Below are 18,458 nucleotides of genomic sequence, written 5' to 3'. Positions count from 1 at the left end.
AAGGAAGGAAGGAAGGAAGAAAGGAAGAAAGGAAGGAAGGAAGGAAGGAAGGAAGGAAGGAATGACGGAAGGGAAGGAAAGAGAGACAAACAAAAAGGAAAGAAGGGAGGAAAGAGAGAAATAGCAGCTACGAATACAATATTCCATTCAAATACAGTAGGAGAGAAAAAATATGTATATGTACAAACATATACAATGCATTCAGAATGAATCTAGGATAGGTCTGGAAGGGGCAAGACCAGCACCTCAGAAAATGAGAGGTGTCATAGCTCCATGTAGAAGGTGACACTTAAAGAAAATGGTGATTCTGAGAGGTGAATTGAGAAATACATACCAGGCATAGGGGATAACCAGTGCAAATGTGTGGAGACAAGAAATAAAACATTGTTTGAGAAGACTGGCAACTAGAACAGTATGGCTGCCAACAGAGAAGTAAAAAGGTATAATATGTAGAAAGAAAGATAAAGCAAGAAGGAGCAAAGGTGTGAAGAACCTTAAATCACCAATTTGATAGATTATATTCAATCTGAGTAGGGGGTGACATGGCCAGTCCTAAACTTTAGGAAAGTCTCTTTGGTGGCAATGAGTAGACTAATTGGAGACAGAAGTCAGGCTTGAGGTATGGAAACTAGATAGGAAGTGCAAAAAAGTCTGAGTAGGAGTTGATTAGCATCTGAAAAAGGGCAGTACCTTTGTGAATGGAGATAATAGGACAGATGAGAGAGACAAGAGATGTAAAAATGATACCATTTGACAAACTTTAAGACATGTGGCAGGAGTGTAATGAATTGAGGAGGACAGAGCAGGCTAAAGCTCTAAGAGACCAGAAAGATGATGGGTGTGTGTGTGTGTGTGTGTGTGTGTGTGTGTGTGTGTGTGGAAACAGAGAGATTGAGAGACATGAGACAGGGTTAGAGTTTTATTTTTAATACAGATAAGTTTGAAATGCCTATTGGAAGTCTTTTTTTTTTTTGGCTAAAATTCATTTCATGATATGAGAGAGAGAGAGAGATGGGGGGTAGATAATGAGAGACAGTAGAGAGAGAAGACATGAGAGGCAAGATGAAAACAGACTCTTCCATATAATCACAGTTGGTAGGTGTGATTCAGATAATAAAGGAACCAAGGACACAGAGATTTGGTCAGAGAAGGAAGAAAATCAGGAGACAGCAATATAAAAAAAAATTTGAAAAAGTATGGAGTATCCAAGTGGAGAGAGTGGTCAACAGAGAGAGTTAAGAAGGATGAGGATTAAGAAGATGCCATTATATTTGGCAAACTTCTTAAGGTGAGAAATATGTTTTAGGCTAAAGTCAATAGGAAATCATCAAATATTCTCAAATAAGGGAAACAATCAGCCTGGCACCTGAGGAATTTTGGCAGCTGTGTATAGGATTGACTGCTAGAATAAGGAAAGGCCAGCTTCTGGCCTCTGTTCAATTTGAAAGGTGCTGCAAATAATCAGGTGAGAAGCGATGAGGGTTAGCAATGCAGGATGTACATAGTCTGCAGAGACCAGTGAAGTTATCTGGTAAACCCAAGTGACTTGTACAAAAGATTTTGGAAAATCTGCCCAGCACTTTTCCTTATTCAGAATTCTCAACTCTTCTTTTTTCTGGGGGAAAACAAAACAAAACAAAACAAAAACAAACAAAAAAATCCCAGACAGAAGATTTGCCAATCATCATGGGGAAACAAAGTTATAGCAGTATTTTCAGTAATTGTATTTTATCTGCTTCCTGGTACAGAAAACCCTTCACAAACAAAAACAGTATCCAGACATAATAGGACACACCAGAGAAAAGGCTTTCATTTTTCCAAAATTTAGCAACCTCTCCCACAGCCATATAGGCTGGGTTTCAGACAGAATGGGTAAACTAATCTTCAAATTCATGAGGCAGATAATTTAGTTATCTGTTCTATTTCTGAGGCCAGCTTAGCTTTACAAAATGAAGAGAGTGGACAGCAAAGTGAAGCATAAAGAAAACTCAGTTTCTTGCCTTTCCTCTGCTCAGAAATAGTCGTGTCATGGATAGTCATTTAGCCTCTATGGGTCTCAGCTTTTTTAATTGAAAAATGAGAGGTTTGAGCTATATTAAATATTCTCCAATGTCCCTTTTGGCTCAATGGTTCCATGATTAATCTTGAAAACAAATAAGTCAATCACATTCTTCTAAATGATTGACCTGTAACTTAGGTACTTTGTATGAAATTACAAAATCTGGCTGTCGTGATGGATGCCCTCCACTAAAGTAAGGACTATGTCATCTATACTCTGCTGCTACCCCCAACAGATAGCAATGGTACCCTACACCCAGCAGAAGATCAACCACTATTTGTTTAGTTAGAATGGCATAAATTGAATTGCAAATACAAAGAATACAGTTCTACCTCAATCTGTGTGTTGTTGTCATGTCCATCATCAAGAAGCAGATCTGTGAAGCCTCTGGGTTCCGATGAATCTTGACCCGTACTTGCTCGATTGGTGTCAATTGACTTGAGAGGCTCAGAATTCCTTTTCCACCTGTGGCTGTACACATGTGAGTCTATGTCTACCTCCTCTTCTCCATGAGAATAACCATGGGTTACTTCATAAAGCACATCTGTTTGGGAAAAACAAAATAAAACATTGCTTTCTGTAACAAAGAATTCATCATCATTGCATAGGAGAAATTGTTCAACACAACCAAAGCATGCTTTCAGGTGCTATGTAGTAGTCATCGGCTGATGAAGGAACATAACGCTCCAGATGAAATATCGTCATTTCCATAGAAAATGGAAACCCATCTTCTAACAATGAAACCGTTTTGCAAAGATTATTCTTTATATCTGTGCAATGTCATATATGTGGAATAATTCTATTAACACTACTAATAACAATTTCAAATATTGATAGCTAGCATTTACATAGCACTTAGTATATGTCAGGTACTGTTCTGTGCACTTTTTAATTATTATCTTATTTGATGTTTACAAAAACCCTGAGAGGTAAGTACTGTTATCATCCCCATTTTTATATATGAAGAAAATGAAGGAAACAGATATTAAGTGACTTGCCTAAAGTCACACAATTAGTAAGTGAATTTAAAATCAAATCCTCCTGATTCCATGTCTAGCACTCTGCCCAGTTCGACTCCTGGCAGCCCCAGGCATGTGTATGAAAGTTATGGTTCTGGAATATATGTCAATGACCAGAGAGTCCCTTAAACAGCTTGCATCCATAAAGCAATATATTGTACCCTTCCCCCAAGATTTGGTAAATAATTATGCTCTTCTACTGGCCCCAGGAAAATGAACTAGAACTCATAAAACCAGAAAAATTCAACTAAGAAATGTTTGATTCATTGGAAAACACAATCCTTATAGTATTCACTTGCATGCCCCATTGATACCTATGAGTTATAATGAGTGACAAGGATTTTTTTTAAAGATGCATTTGGATGAAATTATACATACTATCACTCCAGCATTAATTTGCAAATTTATCTCAGAGGTTCTAACTTGATTTCCTGTCTGCCTACGGCACTGAAACACTTCTGAGATGCTCCAGAAATGTGCAAGCTGCCCCTTTATGTGTTTGTTACCTAGGAGTGCTATCAGGACAGTTAAGTATGACAGTGATGGGCACCAATACAGAAATGGATGGGAAGGCAAGAAGATCAATCATAACGGTATTTCAAAGCCATCAGCAGGGACTGGCCCTGTTGACCTGGTTCATCTCGTACTACAGGAGGGAAAATTAGATTCAATCTCTGCTCCCAGCCTTTCATTTCAATAGGTCAGGGTATGCAGTTTCTTAGAGAGGGACGAGCTCCCACTCCCCAGTGATGTCCTCTTCACCTTACCAAAATATGATTTGACAGGCTTTACAACTACTAGGTTGTAGGTTCAAAAAGGGCTAAGAGAAGAGTGATTTAATTACAGCTGTGATTTTTCCCCTAAGGCAAAAACATTCTCAGAGATCAAAATGTGTTTAATACGGCCTATAATATCATTACAATTGCTGTTTGAAGCCCCATTAATCAATCTAAGCCTACATTCATGGTCACAGGCTTAATGGCTCTCATTTTCTCCTTTTGGGAGAGGGAAAGCACTAATGACATCCCTCCTTCTTCCTGAAGAGACAATATTCTCTTATTCCCCAGGAAATCAAATGAAGTCTGGCTATTGGGTGCTCTGGAGACCACAGCAGAGGGAATAAAAGCATCCTAGTGAAGCAATTCCAGCTAACTCTTTGACATAACCTCGGCCACCTTGTTGGAGGAAAACCCATTTGAAGATGCTTGTTTGTTCATCTATCAATTAAATGATTGCTTATTTGGTGAGCCTTTATCTAGCCAGGTAGGCCATTAATGGCAGTACTGAGCAGTACTGTTTGCATTGGGCTACACAAAGGATAGAAGGAAAACAGCAAATGGTCATGACCATCTGTTATCATTTAATGTGATTGGGTAAGGAAATGAAGCACCTGGATGGCACAGAGGATGTAGTTTGGGACCAAGAGTCAGAAGGACCCGAGTTCAAGTCCAGTTTCAGACACTTAATAGCTATGTGACCCTGGGTAAGTCACTTAACTCTGTTTGCCTCTGTTTCCTCATCAATAAAATGTGCTGGAGAAGGAAATGGCAAAGCACTATACTATCTTTGCCAAAAAATCCCAAATGAGGTCACAAAGAGTTGGACATGACTTAAATGACTGGACAATAACAAAACAACATTAACAGAAAACATCTGGAGTTCAAAAGTAAGACCATTACAAAGCAGTTCAAAGAGCAAGGCTTTAACTGGCATGGAATAAATGGAGCTTTGTCTCAGGGCATTTATGTTTTAGGTGGGGTGGAGCAAGTTCCTTCTTTGGGGTAACTACCATCCCCAGACTTTGCCATCTACACCCTCAACTGTCATTGATTATAATTATTCCCTGGGTCACCACCTCTAGGCTTTCACCTCCATAATAACCTTGTCCCAGGTCCTGCTTCCTCCCCACCCCCTTTTATGAAATGGTATAGAAAGAGATGGGGGAAGTATGCCCGAAAAGACTAGGTCACCATGGAGAAGAATCCATAACCTATATCCCAGTAAAGAAGGAATGTCTCATTGCTGCACATAGCACATCCTCTGTGTCTTCACTCATAAAATTATCTGAATTCACTTTTACCAAATAATTAGCAGTCAGAGACAGTTCTACTAGTGAACTAGCTCCTGCTCATAATTCCTTCCTCTGAGCTAGGTACAGATCTGTAAAGTCCTCCCTTCTACATAAACTTGTGAAATGGCCACATGTAATATGAGAGGCTGCCTTGGAGATGCAGACAAGCGTGTTTGCCACATACAACAGAAATCTCTCACCATGGACGTCAAACACTAGACAATCCATTCAGTTTCTTCTTTGATAACAGAGGAACTACCAGAGTCTTTCAAAAACATTTTTCCTTTCTATATTGTTAGTAATAATATGTGTATATACCCACATTTGCATATTATAACATCACTATAAATGAATGCATATGTATGTGCACATTTACACATACATATGTGTTAAAATGATAATAGTGTACATTTATATATCTACATGCTTATATACCTATATGCACATATGTTTATATGTGCACATGTGTATATACATTTAGATCTAGATATCTACCTATGAATTCCTGAATATAGATATATACACACAGACATCTATAGGTATACATACACATCTATATCTAGGTAGATAAATACACACACACACACACATATATATATAGGTGTACACACTCATATATACATGCACACATATATTCATCTATATCTATAGGTAGATAAATAGATAGGTATATCTATATACACACTAGATATCTATAGGTAGAAATCTATATCTATGCATAGCTACAAATATAAGCTGTACATAGAGGTAGATACACACAAACACACATACAGGCAGCTAGGGGGTGCTCTAGGTAGAATGCTGGACCTTGAATCAGTTAGACTTGACTTCAAATCCAGCATCAGACACTTACTAGTTGTATGACACTGGGTGTGTCACTTAACCCTTTATATACTTTAGTTTCTTCTGAAAAATTAAGATAATGATTGCACTTATTTCCCAAAATTGTTATGAGGATTAAAGTGGAGAAATTAGATTTTTTAAAAGCATTTTGCCTGCAGTACACACACACACACACACACACACACATATGAACATAAACCTGCCTCTCTGTGTGTGTGTGTGTATATATATATATATATATATATATATATATATAACAGAAAGATAATTCTATAGTGCTTTAAAATGAACAAAGTGTTTTGCATACAGTGTCTCATTTGAATCTCATGACAACCATAGGGTAGTTGCTTTTTTTTTACAGAAGAGAAAATGGAGGTTTTGAGAGGTTATGAGATATGCATAGGGTCAAACAGTGAGTGTCTGAGCAGGGATTTCAGACCTAGGCATTCTTGACACCATGTATGCCACTTTCTACCCAAAAGGATTCCATAGATATTTGGCTTGTCCCCAGTATTCTTTCAGCAGACAACGGAGACAAAAGCTTCATTTAAAGGAGTATAAACTTGGAGCAAAATGAGATTCTTAGGTCTCTAAATTGAAAAACTAAAACAAAAACATTCTCTCCTTCTCACTCCCAACTTCTGCTTTTCATAAAGAAACTTGATAAGACCTTTGTAGACATCGAAATATGAACATTTAAGTCCTTTCCTTGTCATCTTTCCTCATTGAATTTTGAATTCACGTCCCAGAAATCATTTTGATTTCTCTCATACAACAGGAGAAAGCAGAAGTCCAGAGGGTTAAAGCCTGAGGTTACCAAACTGTCTAGTGATAGAGATCAGACTTTAAATCAGTGCTATTGCCACCCGGTCTTCATTTTTTTAACTAAACCCCGATTTCTTTCTAGTTGAGGGTTAAAAAACAACAACACCTTATTGAACTTTTCTGTCATGTATTTAATGGCTAACTGAGTGCTATTTGAGGGGAGGGGGAGAAAACTTTTGAGCCATTGTAGATATTAAATAAATTTACATGGATTGAACTAATATCAGAAGTTGGCAATTAATACTTGATGAATTAGATGATGAAAGGACTTCCCCTTTGTTGAATGCAAATCTGTAATAAATTCTACACTATCTAGAAACCACTCTGAACAAGTCCTTATGGATAAGTGAGTTTTCTAGTGAGGAGTAAGAGATGACAGTGAAAGTAAAATGAATAAGAGAGAGAAAAAAACAAATATACATAGACATATAGATAGATATAGATAAAGATATATGTATAAATATGAAGAATGATTATGTGTCTGTATTTTAGAAGTTTGTAGTCCTCTGCTTTGGTATCCCACTATCTTTATATTACAGCATTCAACATTCTTGCTGATGCAAAATTCAACAAAAAATGCTGGGAAAACTGCAAAGCAATTTGGCAGAAACTAGGCATAAATCAACATCTCATACCATAGACCAAGAGAATGTCAAAATGGATAAATGATTTAGACATAAAGGATGATATCTTAAGTAAATTAAATAAAAAAAAAACATAACTGTCAGATCTATGGATGAGGCAAGTGTTTATGACCAAACAAGAGATAGAGAGAATAATAAAAAGTAAGATAGATAACTTTAAATATATGAAATTATGAAATTCTTTAAAAAAAAAAGATCTTACACTAACTTGATACAGTCAAAATTAGAAGAAAAACAAGAACCTAAGAAAAACTTAGTTTAAATGTCTCTGATAAAGGCTTTATTTATCAAACACAGAGACACTCAGACACACATACACACACACACACAGAACTGAATTAAAATTTTCAAAATAAAAGCCATTCCCATTTGATAAACGGTTATAGATTATGAAGAAGTTTTCAGAAGAAGATATCAAAGCTATCAATAATCACATGAAAAATGCTCTAAATCACTATTGATTAGAGAAATGCAAATTAAACTCTGAAGTACCACCTCAAAGCTATCAGATTGGCTAATATGACAGAAAAGGAAAATGACAAATGTTGGAGGGGATGTAGAAAAATCAGAATACAAATGCTTTGTGGGTGGAGTTGTAAACTAGTCCAAACATTATGAAGAATAATTTGAACCATGCCCAAAGGGCTACAAAAACTGTGTATACCATTTGACCCAGTAATACTATTACTTAGTCTGTATCCCAAAGAAATCAAAGGAAAAGGACCTATATGAACAAAAATCTTTATAGCAGTACTTTTTGTGTTGGCAAAGAATTAGAAATTGAGAGGCTTCCCATCAACTGGGGAATGACTTGTGGTACAAAATTGTGATGGAATACTATTGTGCTATAAAAAATGCTGAGCAGTATATTTTAGAAAAACCTGAGAAGACTTATATGAACTGAAGCAAAGTAAAGCAAAATCAGGAGAACATTGTACACAGCAATAGCAATATTGTACAATGATCAACTGTGAATGACTTAGTTATTCACAGAAATACAATGATCAAAGACAATTCTGCAGGACTTAATGTGGACAAATCCTATCCACCTCCAGACAAAGAACTGATTGAATCTGAATGCAGATTTAAGCATACTTTTTTAAACTTTATTTTTCTTGTTTTATTTTGTTTGTGTTTCCTTGTGCTACATCACTGATATGGAAATCTGCCATGACTTCATATGTATAATCAATATCAAATTGCCTTCCCAAGAAGAGGGGGGGTGTAGGTGGGAGAGAAGGAGAGAATTTGGAACTTAATCTTTTTTTAGAAAAATATTTTTACATGTAATTGGAAATTAAATAAAATAAATTGAAATATTTGTTATAAGAGGCTATCTAGGAGAGTGAGGGGGGAAGAGAAGGACACAGGGAATAAAAACTAGGAAATATAAAACAAAAGACAGCAATAAAATTGGAGTTTGAGAAAATTTCTATATGAGAACCAAGAAGTGTCTCCTTAGGTTTAAGAGGTTTAATTACAAGATTGTGAAGGAATACTATTGTGCTATAAGACTTGTAGGGCAGCTCAGATATCTCATTTTGGTGTTTGTTATGTAATTCTTATATGTGATCTGTGCCCCCTGTTGGTGAGGATGCTAAACAATTGACTTCTCAACAAAGAAGTTGTTACTATTCTGTTCCCATCATGTCATCTGGTTGTTCATAAAAATGAAGACAGATATTATATTAGAAGGCTTGGATAATACTTCCAAATTTTAGAGCACTAACAACATTTTTCACGTGAATCCTGTCACTAAAATGTTTTTCAATGCATAAATTATATTACTACTACTACAGAATTAAAAAAGAAAACTGTATTGAGATGTAGTTATCAAAATATTTTAAGTCTATGCACCATATATTAAAATCTCTATTAAATCTTGAGAGAGTATATATAAATATGAGGTTAAAAACCTGGACTGGAAAAATGTGGAGGAACATTCATTACAAATTTATTTTAAAAAATAGCAAACTGCTTTTTAAAAAGTACCACCCAACATTATACTTTGGAACCAGGAAAAAGGATCATGAACAGAATAAATGATCACATTCTGACACTCAGCTGTGGAACAAACAAAAGCAACCCCATCTTTTCCTTTTAATTGAACAGATTATTTGTTTGTTTTCTATCTACTGTATGTTAATTAAATCTGTGATGGAATATTCCGATTAGTTCCATGATAATTTCCTCCAATTTATTTTGCTGTAGTCTGGTTTATCAGACAGCCTGGAGAAGCATCAGTTATATCTGAATTACTGATGGTAATAAAGAAGGTTTTAAAAGGTGATAATGATTTTTTTTTCCCTGCTCTTATTGGGCTGTTCAGCTTGTACCCATTTAACACAGTCCTGGGATATTTTATTTGGTTAAAATGTCAGTGGAACTGTTCCTCAAGCAGGTACTAATTTACTCCATATGAAAAAATTAAATGCCCAACAGTCTCCCAGCCAGTCGGAGACTGGAAACAGACCATGAAAAACCTGGTATTCCTCCTCACAATCCTTGTAATTGTCACCCAGTCAGGCCTAAGTATAAGGAGGTGTGTTAAACCATGGATATAGCAAAAAAGGCTGGATATTGTCTCTCCTCTCCAGGATCTCTCAGTCTAAAAAGGGGAGCTGCCATCATCACCATGACCATCATCACCATCCCCATCGTCCCATTTCATCTAGTGCTTCATATGTGCCAGGCATTGTGCTTAAACCCTTTAGAATCATTATCTCATTTGATCTTCACAACTCTGGGAAGTAGGTGCTTTTATTATAGTATTTTTTTCAGATGAGGAAACAGGTTAAAAAACAGGTTAAGTGACTATGTGCAAATAAGATAAAAGGTAAAATAGAGACAATGAATTAGAATTAAGAAGAGTAGAGAATTAATTCCTCCAGAAGACAGATTTTAGTAAGGATTAGAAAGAAACTAGATAGGCCAGGAAGTAGATATGAGTAAGGAGAGAATTCTAGGCATGGAGGAGAGCTAGTGATGATTTCTAGAGCCAGGAGATGAAGTATCTTATTTAAGGAAAAGCCAAAAAAGGCCAGTGTCACTGGATTGCCATAGATGAGGTGGGACATAAGAAGACTGGAAAAGTTGCTCTGCTGGGGTGGGATGGGATTATGAAGGCCTTTGAATACCAAAAAAAGATTTAATATTTGATACTAGATGTGGTAGGGAAGTATTAAATATATATTAAAAGGGGTGTGTGTGTGTGTGTGTGTGTGTGTGTGTGTGTGTGTGTGTGACACGACCAGGCCTACTCTTTAGGAATTTCACTTTGGCTGCAGAGTAGAAGATGGAATAGAGTGAGAAAAGAACTGTGCTGAAATGCATGCTAAAAATGTAAAAAAAAATACAGAAGGAAGAAGACAGCTAATTTATGGTAGATGTGATTTAATGTCTTGTCTTAACGATTTCATTTTTAAACTCTACAGATGAAATAATGAACCCAGATTCTTTTTTCTCAGTTCTATATGAGTCATTTGGTCAAACATAAAAACAGCAACCTCAAGCCTCAAAAAATGTCAACTGGGCATACACAAAACATATGCTATATGAATATATCTTTATGTGGCATATATCACCCCTACATTTTTGGACAAGGATTATGGACTACATGATATAGATAATAGAGAGTTCACAGTTTTCAGTGAATTAATTCACTGAAAAAAAAATCTAGATTTCTCATTAAAATGTTGTCATCTTTGTGACCACATTAGGCCCTAACCTACCTTGCTCAGACTGAGATGGACAATACCAAACTGTTAACATTTTATAGCATCTGAGAAATGCTTATAAAATTTACTTTCCCCTCTTTCCAGCTCCCAGACTAAGTGGGATCTAACATCCACTTCAGATCGCTTCATGATTCCCTCTCCAACATGCTAAGTTTAGTCAAACTGGATTTCTTCCTGTTCCTCATATTTATGGTATTTCATATCCTATCTCCACACCTGTGAAACAGTCCTCCTTGCATAATTATACATCATAGAATTTACGGCCTTAAAGACAAAGGTCCTTAAGTGCTACCTTCTACATCATTCCTTTCCTTGAACCCTCTTATTCCTCTAACCCCTTTGTACCACTAACACCATCCCTCTCTAAATTACCATTGATTTATAATCCATATACTCATATATGAAAATTTCTCCCTGGATACTATGTCAAGTTGTTGAGAGCAAAGACTTTTCATTTTTGCCTTTGTATCTCAAATACCTAGCACAGTTATCTGTTACATAGTGGAGAATTAATAGAGAGCTATTTTTTGACTGATAAGATTCTAAATGATCTGTCATGGCACTGTATACGGGACATTATGACTCAGCTCTGAAATTGGTCTGTCTTGCTTTGGCATTGAAGCAACCATATTTTTTCCTTAATATTTCAATCATGCTTCTGGGAACTAGGAAAAAGGGAATTAGGAGAAGGAAGGGGCGAGGCTAGCAACAGGATGACAAATCTATAAAAAATAAAAAATCCACTTATCTAAGATGTGTGGGACTCAATAAATAGTTCATAGTCTGAGTTCAGCAAAACACTGCTGTGGTTGATCATCTTTGCCCACTTCAGTCAATGAAATCATGAAGAAATACTATAAACGGGATTTAAGAATGAATACCAATAACACGCAAATTGCAAAGCATGAAATAGAAACATTTCAAGTTAAAAATGGAAAATAAGGAGAATGACTACCAATGTCTTTGGCCCACTAAAATACAGTTTGTACAAGGAAATTAAGTTAGAGTGCCCTATACAAATCAGTGAGTTCAATCTTAGTGGTAAGAAAGGACTGGAGCCCCTTAACTCACATTTCTGTTATAAAAGCCCTTTCAGAAGATCAGAGTAAAATGAATAAGGGTCATTCCAGGGAATTCTGCAGGTGCTCTATTGCTTTCTTCTCTCCTTTTGCCTCCTATCTTTATGCAAAGAATCTTCTCTTATTGGTCATCCTTTGATACATATGGAAAATTAAAAGTTTTACTTTTAAACTTTAATAATTTAAGTATCAAATTTTAATATGACATATATGAATGCTACTAAACATATACATGTATGTATATACGTGAATATTTCTCTCTCCTTATGATTTTTTTGCTATTTGTGGGGACCTATTTACCTTAAGGACATTCAAGTTTAAGAAGTCATTATGTCTTTGAGTACCATCATTTAGGAAATTATTGTTGTAATCCACAAAATGGGAATGCATTCCTTTTCCTAAATCAAACTGATATGAAAGTATTATGTAAGAGACAGGAAAGAATTTTAGCAAAAGTTCATCTAGTCTAACCTCATTTTGCCCACAAGGAAGTCTAGGGAGATGAAGGCTTAAAATTACAGACTCCTAGATTTACAACTGGAAAGGATTTACAGGCCATAGATTCCCACATCCTAATTTTACAGATGAAGAAATAGAGGCCCAGAGAGATTAACCAGATAGGTTAAGAGAGCTTCTTCCAAATCACACATGTCAAATGTCAGAAAAAAATCCAGATGCAGGTTTTCCTGACTCTAAGTTCACTGAGCATCCATCATTCTACCTAGATTCTGAGTCAATAGCACTACCTCTTACTAAGCTGTAATCATTCTTGCTTTCTTAAGTATGCTTCTGCAAGCGGACTCCTGTGGGGGAAATGCATACACCTTTTAATTAAATCTGGATAATATCACTTAAAGGCTTTGTTTTCATACTGCTATAATATTTAGGCTAAATTTTGTATCTGTAAAAGTATATACATTTGGGGGCTGGTTTGTTACAGGATGCAATTAAAAAAGAAAAAATCATAAGCCATTTATCAAAATGTAAAATAGAATGGAATACTGGAGAGGTTTGCCATTTCCTTCTCCAGTTCATTTTTGAGATGAGGAAACTGAGGCAAATAGGGTTAAGTGATTCAGTCAGGGTTACACAGGCAATAAGTATCTGAAGTCAAAATTTGAACTCACAAAGATAAGTGACCTTGACTCTGGGCCCAGTGCCCTATCCATTGTGCCACCTAGCTGTCCAAGCAACACTAGTTAATGAGAAGAACAATCAATTACCTTAATATGCTGCCAACCATTGCCATGTTATACAGAAGGTGATTTTAGGGGAAAAAATATTTGTAATATAGGACAGTCCCCAGTGGTCAACAGAGCAGCGGACTCGGCTAGGCTGGAATATATAGGAATTATTAAAATGAAATGTCTGGGGGCAGCCAGGTAGCACAGCGAGTAAGAGCACCGGCTCCAGTGTTGAGAAGACCTGGAGATCGAATCCCAGTCTCAGACACTTAGCACCCACCCAGAAACCCCTGGCCGTGTAAGCTTGAGTAAGTTACTTAACCCCAATTGCTTAAATAAATAAATAAATGAACTTGCTGTAGGTATCACATATACAACAATTTCTTCAGTATTAGTGCCTCATCTAATTATCCACTATACCATGATGCATCATAACCCCTTTATTTGAACCCAGTGACACATGACCTTTAAACCACTCCTTCTTCCTACTCCAATTTATACATGAGAATCCATCTACAGTAATTAGATATTTTTATTAAAGTTCTCTAGAGTCAGAACACATCTATAACATTGTACAGATTCCTTAGAAACACATTAAAAAAGACAGTGAGAAAAGTCAGAGCGGGTCCAAAAGAGAAAGAATATAATGTGTGATGCCTTAAAATCATACCTCAGCAGTTTATCCTTCCAGTAGCCCCCAATGTAGTTACTTGTCTAGGTGAAGGATTCTTGAAGTTTCATATGAAGTAATCCTTCTCTAAGAGCAAGGATAGGGACTAATTTAGAGACAAACTGAAGTCAAGAGACTTTTTTTTGTTGATTACCATATCATCACCTAAGTTTATATGAATCATCATCCTCAGTGTCATTTCCAATATATTCAACTTGTTGGGAGATGATAAGAAGAGGCCTCATGTCTGGCATGTACTCTACTAATAGTACAAATTGAATGTTATTTTAAATTTTCTGAAGGCCTGCTTCAGGAACAAGAAATAATTTTCTCCCTTGAATTATTCAATTTCTTACTTTTTCAAGGCAAATTAAGTGAATTCTTTTTTTACGTACCTGAGATTTTTCAAGTAATAGACCAACATGCTTCATTTGAATGTCCTACTACACAATTTGAGATAGGACCAGTGGTAATCAGAGGCTAAGATTGGTGCTAATAAATATTGAGGCCAACTGAGGGGTGAGGACACCAAAAAAAAAATACTTAAAAGAAGCAGAATATAATGCTTCACACCACACTGTAGTTCAATGGGCTGCCCTTTACATACAGAGAAGACATTTAACTACTTGCCAGAAAAGAAAAAAATATTTTAAAAAATTTACAGTAATAATGAAAAGTATGTACTCATCTATACATAGTTTATTAGCTCAAGAATTAGCCACAATGGGTAGAGAAAACCATGTTCAATTCAATGATCTCCTCTTCCTAAAAGAATTCCCTCCTCCCAAAATTATTGAAGTCCTACTGTGCTCAGGATACTGCATTAAGCACAGGAGGAATACAAAGACAAAAAGGAAATAGTCCCTGCCATTGGGTACCTAATTTCTATTTGGGAGATATGACAAATACAAATATAAATAAATACAAAGTCATATTCAGAGTAAGACTGAGAAGATACCTCAGAAGAAGACACATCTTAATGAAAATGATGTTTTTATTTTGCTATCTATGAGTAATCTTATTTCTCTAGCATCATTTGACCATCCTTTATCTGAATCAATGTAGGACATATATATATATATATGTACATATATATATATATATATACATGTATAATGTCTTTCATAAGATTCTCTCCTACAAAGTTCATAAACCTATCATGGTTCCTATAGGATAACAGAATCCAAGAGTTAGAGCTGCTAGTCATTCTTCCTTTGAATAACAGGTGCTTCTCCTTATGGATTTAAGAAAGAATGTGTTTATCTTTGAGGGTATTAAGAAAAAAAAGAAAGTAAAGAGAAATATTTCTTAAGAGAACTGTTCTTGCTGTTCTGTCAAAAAGCAACATTATAAAGATAACTGTATGAAAAGTCATTGAAGAATTAACAGCTTTCAGGAAAAGAATTGTGATGGGTGAAAAAAAGAACAAAAAGTTTGAATATAACATTCCCTGAGAGACTATGTAAGTTGTATTTTTATGTGAAATGTAAAAAAAATTCCTAGGATTTTTTTAGCTGAAGGCCATAAATTGTTCTTATAAATATGTTCTACTACCCTCATTTCAATATAACTGATTTCCTTTGTAATCTTATTATTTAACTTATTTAATCATAGGAAATTAAAGGATTTATTATATTGAACTATGAGTTCCATTGGAAAAGAAAGGGTTTTTTTTTCAGTTTAGCAAAAAATCATATTAAATGTACTGTGATAAGGGTTTGAGCCAACTTAATATTTAAGGAAAAATGTTCATCAGGTAGAAAGATAATACAAAAAAAAATATGCGGAATCAAAAATACATATTGAAGCAAAGACTAATCTACAAATGAATGTAGTCCATAACATCAACCCTGATATATTTCAGAAAACTGAGAAATAATATTAGTATTTCAGTTTCTTGTAGCCTCATTTCAGACTCTAAACATCAAATTTCTTTGCTTTGAAATAGACAAAAATGCTGTTTTCTTGAAGTTTCTTAAAGTGGAGGGAAATGCTTCATTAAACTTTAAATATCAATATTAAATACAGATATATCCATGTAGCTAGACTCTCAAAAAATGAAGTTGACTTAAGAGTTTCAAATGTTATGGAATATCTGAATTCTAGTATTACTCTCCTAGATAGTAGTCTCTAATTAAATTGCATGATTGCATATATTTATGCTGATTACATAATTTGACTAACTTTGTAAATAAACCACAATCAACAAAATTACTTTTAAAAACCCAACATACATACAAGGAAATTAAGACTCAAAAAACTTACCAAAATTAGTTTTCTTTTTCTGAATGTATTCCCCAAATCACATGATTCTAGCAATCCATGGATTACAAAACTCCTATTTCCAAAACACTTTGTCTTTCCTTTATAAAGGGCTCTGACTTTTCAGGTGATTTTCTAGCTTTTGAACATGTTTAAAAGTTGCAAATTCCCTTTATTCTTCAGATTTCATTTTGTGATTTTTCTTCTTACCCTATCTGGGAAATAATCCTCACATTAGTATGTCAGGTTATGAGATCAGGGTACTCAACATTAATAAGTGATTGGTAGGGGCGGCTAGGTGGGGCAGTGAATAGAGCACTGGCCCTGGAGTCAGGAGAACATGAGTTCAAATCTGGCCTGACACTTAACACACACACACACACACACACACACAAAACTAGCTGTGTGACCTTGGACAAGTCACTTAACCCCAATTGCACTCCAAAAAAAAACCAACAAAAAAAATAAGTAATTGGTGATGGTAGCGATGAGGTCAGCTGTAATTTACATAGCACTTTAAAGTTTGCAAAACACTTTACAAATATTATCTCATTTGATACTCTCAAACAAACCTGAGAGGTAGGTGCTATTATCTCCATTTTACAGATGAAAACACAAAAGTAATGAGTGGTTAAGTCACTTGCTCAGGGTCAGACAACTAGTAACTCTCTGAGACAGGATTTGAATTCACATCTTACTGACTCCAAATTCAGAGCTCTACCACTTGTACTACCTAGTTGTCTAAAGAGGTGTGTCTCACTTTAGGCTGAATACAAACATATACAGATCAGTGAGTAAAGGATAGAATCAAAGAAAAGTATTGGCAAAAAAAATAAGTTGGATTAATATTGAGAAAGAATGAGGTAGATACCAGTTGATACATTGGTATCCTCACAATGTCAAAGTAAGAATTATTAGGCCCCCAGTAGAAAACTTTTGGACAAGAGTCTGAGAGGATAAGTAGGGAGGAATAAGTTATAGTCTACATCACTGATGGAAATAAACACAGCAATAAGATCATAAAACCCTTGGAACCTCTGATTGTAAACATTTGAACTTATTTCCAAACCACAAAAAGGTAGGTAAGTGATTGCATGCATCTATATCCAAAGTTTATGTGTGTGTGTATGTGTGTGTGTGTGTAGAAGATGACAAGTAAATAACACTCTAATTAAACTATTTCTTTAATAATACCTAGAAATAATTGCTGTCGTTGGCAAAATAAAAGGACTCATAGAAATTGTCATACTATAGGCCAGCATTTTTGAGTTTTATGGCAGAGGTTAAATTGTTTTGGCAAATCTTCAAGTCTCTGTGATGAAAATCTCAAACCATATTCATTTGCTAGGTGTGCTGGCATATACCTTTTATCTTCTGCTCCTTACTGAGCAGGCTGAGGCTCATGGATCAGTTAAACTGAAGAGTTTTGAGCTGCAATAGTTCTCAACTATGATCAGATGTCTGCACCGTGTCTGGCACCAATATGGTGGGAGAGGGAGGGAGATGGAGAGATGGAGAGAGACACAAAGAGAGGTGGGGAGAGAGGGAGAGACAGAGAGACAGAGACAGACAGAGACCAGGCTACCTGCAGAGGGGTGGGGGAGCCAGCTAAAGTCAGATGTATAGTAGAAAAAGCTTCCAGTAAATTAATACTGTGATCAGGGCTATGAGTGCTCACTCCCCTCCCAACTCAGAAAAGCAGTCTCAAAAATATAATAAATACAATCTTAACTTTCCAGTGTTCTGTTTCCTCCAGTTCTGATAGAATTTCATTTCTAATCCAGTTGTTTGTAAGCCATGTTTCTTGTTCAGATAAACTAGATTTCTGTATGACCAGACATCTCTATCTTCCGCATCCTTGGGGAAAAGGAGGCGAATTTCTACACCTTTGATTTTGTCACTGTAGCAAACTCCCTAGTTAGAAAACTTAAAGAGTCTTAGAGTGTTACCTACACCCTAAAAGGCTAAGTGACTTAAGATCACAAAGGATTACACCATCATTTTGTATGAGAGGATAGAACTGAATACATTGCCTCATTGCCTCTCCAAATATAGCTTCATGAAA

At 35.7% G+C, this 18,458-nt stretch overlaps 1 protein-coding gene across 2 annotated transcripts in view; it reads right to left on the bottom strand.

Annotated features, from left to right (window-relative positions):
• Positions 1-18,458, bottom strand: part of PLXDC2 (plexin domain containing 2) — a 503,758-nt gene that overhangs the window by 312,732 nt on the left and 172,568 nt on the right. For both annotated transcript variants that reach the window (XM_069086276.1, XM_069086277.1), the window contains exon 2: positions 2,392-2,603. In XM_069086276.1, the coding sequence (XP_068942377.1) occupies positions 2,392-2,603 (212 nt within the window). The remainder of the gene's footprint in view (positions 1-2,391; positions 2,604-18,458) is intronic.

Source organism: Petaurus breviceps, unplaced genomic scaffold (genome assembly GCF_028583685.1).
Source record: "Petaurus breviceps papuanus isolate PSGF00001 unplaced genomic scaffold, PetGlider_PUasm1.0 178, whole genome shotgun sequence".
Taxonomy (NCBI): Eukaryota; Metazoa; Chordata; class Mammalia; order Diprotodontia; family Petauridae; genus Petaurus; species Petaurus breviceps.
Note: the sequence above shows the minus strand (reverse complement) of the source record. Positions and strands in the feature narration are given on the sequence as shown.